General features: G+C 41.3%; 1 protein-coding gene across 1 annotated transcript; it reads right to left on the bottom strand.

Annotated features, from left to right (window-relative positions):
• Positions 1-571: 571 nt before the first annotated feature.
• LOC131237275 (receptor-like serine/threonine-protein kinase SD1-8) lies at positions 572-5,100 on the bottom strand. The gene is made up of 7 exons (XM_058234970.1): positions 3,664-5,100; positions 3,450-3,587; positions 2,958-3,169; positions 2,114-2,324; positions 1,783-2,020; positions 1,548-1,698; positions 572-1,242 (listed from the first exon to the last, which is right to left on the bottom strand). Exons 1-7 carry the CDS (start codon positions 4,970-4,972, stop codon positions 925-927), a joined length of 2,577 nt encoding a protein of 858 aa, XP_058090953.1. The 5' UTR covers positions 4,973-5,100; the 3' UTR covers positions 572-924.
• Between the last annotated feature and the right edge of the window lie 907 nt (positions 5,101-6,007).

Raw genomic sequence — 6,007 nt, 5'->3', positions numbered from 1 at the left:
TGGGCACCCATGAAAATTTTAATGGTGGGGATTCAGTCACCATTGTTTCTTATAGTATGGTTTACCTAAGATTTGGATCTACTTCATTTTTCGGATCATACCCTACAATGAGCTGTCAAAATAGATGGACGGTGTGGATGTAAGGAATATATATCACAGTGGGCCCACAGTTAAGGATCACCCGACCTCAGTGCAGATAGGGATCAACTCAAACCGCTCCCCTGTGAGAAATGCTGAATGTTCACAAACATCTAAAATGGCAAGATGAGGCCAACATGTGAGGTGGACAAGACACCCAATTCACCAAAAACGATGGGTCCACCATGAATATCATCCGGTACAAAATCAGGACAATCCATTCATCCTTGGGCCGCATGTGTAAATCGAGTCATTCTATTGGTCTTCAGCTGATTTCTGCGGTTTTCTAAAGTGTGGCCAGCTAGATGGATGGATGGATCAGCCTCACTTGAGGGCCAATGATAATTAAGGCGGGACCAATCTTTTTGGCAGATTAGATGTTGTAAACACCTGACAAATTAACCATATGAATCTCAATGAACAGCAACCTTGCTGTCCATTGCTGTGGATGTGAACATTTCTTTTATTACTTACAAGAAATGAGCTACATTCATCATGGTGATGATTTTGGATGCATGAAAAAAAAAAAAAAAAAAAACAAAACAAAAGAAAAAGCAAAAACCTAAAGAACGTACTAGAATGAAAAACAAAGGAATGAAGAGATCTCATAAGGAAATCGAAATTTACGTGGACCTTTTTAGAGATGAACCCTAATTTTCCTACTTCCACTGATACAATGCTACAATGTATTGTGATTGTATTTCCAAAGCTGAAGAAAATGGTGGAAATAGTGGCACCTAAAATAATCTTAGTGCAAAAAATTACAACCACATTTGTGTAGATCCGCTACCGTGCTTCTATAATAGAAACAGTTTCATCATTCACAGAACAACTTCCCTTCCCACTTGAGTGCAAATTCACCTCTTCGATGCTTCCTCCGATGAGATAGGCAGGTTGGTTAGCATCACGAAGAGTGGCGGTTTCATTTTTAAGCATAAAAACAACATCGGACATGGTGGGTCTATCGCTCGCTCTTTCTTGCACACATAAAAGCGCCACATGAATGTATCTACTAACTTCAAAAGAAGAAAAAGAAGGGAGTGAATCACTCAACCTTCGATCTATCAACTCGATGCCCCTTCCCTCTTTATACAACTCCCATGCCTGAAATAATTCCCATTCGAATCACACTGAAATTCTCAGTCAAATTTCAAAATAAATAAATAAACAAATAAAAGTACTGAGTTTTGATGAGAAATGCTCACCTCCCACCAGTTGGACGATAAGCACCATCCACTCATCAAGTGGGCGACAGCATGGAAAATAATGCACAACCATCTTTAAATTGTAATGTTGTGGCCTACTTGATGAATGTATGGGGCAGATTTTAGGACCAGGTGATGCTTATGGTGTGGAAAAACTATAGGACAGGTTGATGTGAGCAATATTTCTCGTTTTTAAGTACTCACATATCCGAGGAGATTTAGAGAGTGGTCTGAATGATTGAAGTAAATGTTCTTCTTGCCATGCACAATTTCTAATAGTAAAACTCCAAAGCTAAAGACGTCAGATTTCTCCGAGAAAAGACCCTGCATGGCATACTCGGGCGACATATAACCGCTGCATTCCATCATTCAAGAAAACAACTCAGTATCTTGAGTGAATGTTTGGGTGACAATGAAAGTGGGGACGGCTTTTACTTACTATGTCCCAACAACCCTATTAGTATTTGCTTGGGATTCGTTGCGTCCAAAGATCCTTGCCATTCCAAAATCGGATATCTTAGGGTTCATGTCACCATCCAAAAGAATGTTGCTGGGTTTTAGGTCTCTGTGGATGATCCTCAGTCTAGAGTATGTATGAAGATAGAGTAGACCTTGAGCAATGCCATCAATGATGTGAACTCGTTTCCCCCAATCTAATTGATTTTCAGTGGTTGGATCTGGCATGCATTTTACAATTGTATGGATTAGTAGGATGGCATATTGTTTATGTGAATCAAAGAGGTTGGCATATGAAGTTTAACATCACAAACCAAAGAGGTGGGAATCCAAGCTTTTGTTGGGCATGTATTCATAGATCAGTATCTTTTCTTCTCCTCTGATGCAATAACCAAAAAGCCTAACAAGATTCATGTGTTGAAGCTTTGCGACGAGGATAATCTCGTTCTTGAACTCTTTCAGTCCTTGTCCTGAAGCACTGGAGAGCCTTTTCACTGCTATTTCTTGTCCCTTGAGCAATTTACCCTGTTTATAAATGTTTTTCTTCCGTCAAGATTCCATCAATTCAAATTCTCTGTTTGGCTGGATAAGAACTAGCTCTGACATAAAATTACAAGGCAAGGATCTATAAAAGCTTAACGTATAAGCTTGTTTTCTATGCATGATCATATCCACCCGATCGTCCAGGTGCGCCCCCTTGTCTTTGGCTCTAAGCTTAAAAATCAGACTCATCCATGGTTTTAGGTGGACCTCACCTTCATGGAACAATGGAGAGCAGGGGCTCACCATAAAAATCTTTCAGATTGTTTATGGCGTCCACCATGTGGTGTATATGACATCCAAGCTGTTCATCAGGCGTGCCCCACCAAGCTTCAGAACTGGGGTGGGCCACTGTACTACATAAGTTTGTAGTTTTGGGCATGATCTTTTATTGTTTCCTACATCAGGGCCGGCCTGAGTTTTGGGTCTGCCTGATGCTTGGGCTCAGGGCCAAACAAGGGAGGACTCACCCGATGCATCTTTTGGGTGCAGTGATTGCTGCAGAGTGGGCTCCACAGAGCTTGAATCATGGCCTCCATGTGATTTTTTTTTTTTTTTTCGTGATGCCGAAGTGCGTTTTATCTTCTAATAGATTGTGTTTAAGAAACTAATGGTTACCTTGTAAACAGGCCCAAACCCTCCTGCTCCAAGCTTGTTTGCAGCAGAGAAATTACCGGTAGCCGCTGCTATTGTAGTGAAAGTGAAAAATTGCAACTCTTGATCCCTCTCACTAGTTTCACCAATCTCATTTGCATGGGCATACGTGCTGGTAGACGTTGGATTATCATCCAATCCCAATGAAAACAGCTCTTGGACTTGTCTCTTCTTCTCTGTTTCAAAATCGAAGTAGTCCCTTCAATAACTAATTCATATTGAATTACATGTGTTTGGATGTGTTACGGAATTAAATTGCAATTGATTGTTGAAAGAAATGGAAGTAACAAAAATGGCATTTCCTTCACTGGCAGTCATACCGAGTGTTTGGGTTCTGAATTGTAACTACATCTCTTTCATGTTGGACTAGAAAGAAACATAGCTGCAATTGGAAAAAATCTTGACGTTTATGATTCAATTCAGTTTGGCATCCAGTCACAGCATATAATAGCTTACCGTTTCGTTTTAGCCTTTTCAACTGTAAATAGCAGAGAATTGAGGCGCACAGAAGAACAACCGTAACGACTACTACAGCAATGATTACCCATGAATGCTTCTTGTTTCCTTCATCTGAAAGTCGTTCCTTACCTTCATCTTAAAAAAAAAAAAAAATCAATTGTATTATGCAAGTTTTCAATTAAGTGTTTTACACTAACCATTCATCTCTTACCTGGAAAGTTCAGCTGCTCGGAAGCTGAAAGACGGAGGCGAAGATCACTACCGTCAGATAATTTTTGTAGATTCAACAGATTTCCATTCCAAATGAAACATTTGCCAGTGTTGTAAGCATACACAGTACAAGAACAGTTCCCCAAACAGGCTAGTTCGCATTGATCAATACTCCCAATTTCCAAACTCTGCGAATTTACTGGCCTTTGCATTCTGGGCAATGTCAAGAACACATCTTTTTCTTCATTCACCGAATTTACATTACTGCATTGCAAATTGGTTTTCCTCTGGCACCCGCTGTTCCAAGCATTCAAATTCCAATATTCTGGAAACATTGGTTCGAAACCTTGTGGGCATTCGCAAGCAGGCAATCTTTTTGAGGTGCAGATTCCAAATGCCCCACATAGAGCATGAACTTTACAAAGATCTTGTGGTTGCGACCAGACCAATTCCCAATCATGGGTATCCTCCGACCACGTGAATTGCTCAAGCTGGCCCATCAAACTCAAAACAATTCTTGACAGTATTGAATTGTTTTTAACTGAGTAAGCGAAATAGTTGATGTTTCCATTTGAAATGAATTTGTAATCGTATGAAGATCTTGATTCATGATTTAGGCCAAAAGGATGATCGCTCCATGGCCTGCTAGTCCAGTACATCATCTGCCCTTGTAGAATTGACAACACATCTGAACCATTCGGAGCCTGCCCAAGATTGAAAACCCCAGGAGCAGGGTCTTTAATGCTCTTCCATGAAGTAAGAAGGTTCCGGCGGTCCCAGAGATCTTTCTTCACCCCAAGCTTCATGCCAGGCAAAAAAGTATCGGTGGGGTAATCAAAGCTTTGCCACAAGACCCGTCCTCCGTCGTCATCGGATCTTCCTTCTCTTAATACAAGGTTCCCATTATCCAAGAGCTTGATGCTTGTATTTCTTGCGTCGGAAGCTGAAGCTCCTATGACAAGGGAGCTCCCTTCCCCATCCAAAATCACCAAATTCCCACTAGTGTCGATTGTAAGAGCTGTATCAGTTGAATAGGCGAGCGGCCTTTCTCTGTTAGCAACCCATACAATTGTTTGTCTTGCGATCTTGTAATACCATATTCCAACGTAGCGGTTGGCAGTAGGGCCAGGACTAAAGAATCCTAATATGAATATCTCACTTTCAGAAATTAGCCTTTCCCAGCCGACATCCCTTATTAATTGGCCCTGCGATAAGGTATCTACTGCGTGGGAGAATCCCGTGCAAAATAAGAAGAAGATCACTGCGATGGGAAAAACAAGGAACCCATTGATACTTCTGCCGCGACCCATAAGCAATTGGAGTGGAACCAACAATCGGATTCCTAAGGTTGTTGCCGTTGATCAATGGAAATTGTGCTTTTGTAGCCAACAAGAATTCGACTAGTTAAACGGCAAGAGATGCACTAGAAGAGTAGGTTACAGAGAACAAGCAAGCAGAGAAGTTGGAAGAAGAGAGTTGTATGAGATGTCTTTGAATTTCAAACATGAATAATAGATTTGAAAAAGAAATATCAGTTGGAGAAGAAAACGAGCTTGCGTAACTTATTCAACCGTGGACTTTTTGGATGCCTGGAGCTATATGTCCTTGGAAAACAAGGGTTCTAGCAAGGAAGTTTTTTCTGTGAAACCGAAGTCAAGTAGAGCCGAAATGGGTGAATTTCAGGATCTGCACCAAACGAGAGAACGAAATTTCAATGAAACCCTCTTCCTTGATTGTCTAATTCATGAACTGACGACTTGTAGGAGTCTTATGCGACTCGACGTGGTATAACTCAGGCTTCATCTGGTTCAGCAACATAAATCATCATTCAAATATGGGTGACTCAGACAAGCTGTTCCCTGCTAGCATAGTTCTAAAACTCACTGACTCAGCTCTAAACTCAGTCAAGTCAACTTGACACACCACAAGATTTCGAGCTGAGTGCTTAGGAAACTTGATCTTGAGTCAACTCGGATGATTTCTCGAGTCAACTGGGAAACTAGGTCGACTCAACGCAACCCATGGTGACTCGTGATGAGTCATTCGCTTGGTAAAATTAGTATTCATTAGAAATGGAAATACACAATAGGATACATAATTCTTTTACCGAGGAGGATAAGAGGCCGGTATTCAGTGGTTGACGCGTTAGCTAGGTTGGTGTCTGAAGGCTGTACTAATTCCTTTCATCGCTCTTCGTCAGATTTACTGAGGAGGATAAGAGGCCTTTTGGTCCTAGACAAGGGAGGTCTGGGTAATCTGCCAGTGTAGTCCCTTTTGACGCTTTCGGTTTTTTTGGTCTTTCATGTGGGGTCAGTGGGGGTCCTTTTGTATAGCTCCTCGGGTTC

This window comes from Magnolia sinica, chromosome 1 (assembly GCF_029962835.1).
Source record: "Magnolia sinica isolate HGM2019 chromosome 1, MsV1, whole genome shotgun sequence".
In the NCBI taxonomy this organism is placed as follows: Eukaryota; Viridiplantae; Streptophyta; class Magnoliopsida; order Magnoliales; family Magnoliaceae; genus Magnolia; species Magnolia sinica.
The sequence above is the reverse complement of the archived record's forward strand: the minus strand, read 5'-3'. Positions and strand labels throughout refer to the sequence as shown.

What these genes read in the sequence shown, in the direction of transcription:
- LOC131237275 (XM_058234970.1), bottom strand. Translation starts at nt 4,972, where the DNA reads ATGGGTCGCGGCAGAAGTATCAATGGGTTCCTTGTTTTTCCCATCGCA. An exon ending in GGTTTGGGCCTGTTTACAAG is followed by an intron (nt 2,325 to 2,957) that starts GTAACCATTAGT and finishes ATTTATAAACAG; the next exon opens with GGTAAATTGCTCAAGGGACA. An exon ending in CTCTAAATCTCCTCGGATAT is followed by an intron (nt 1,243 to 1,547) that starts GTGAGTACTTAA and finishes GAATTATTTCAG; the next exon opens with GCATGGGAGTTGTATAAAGA.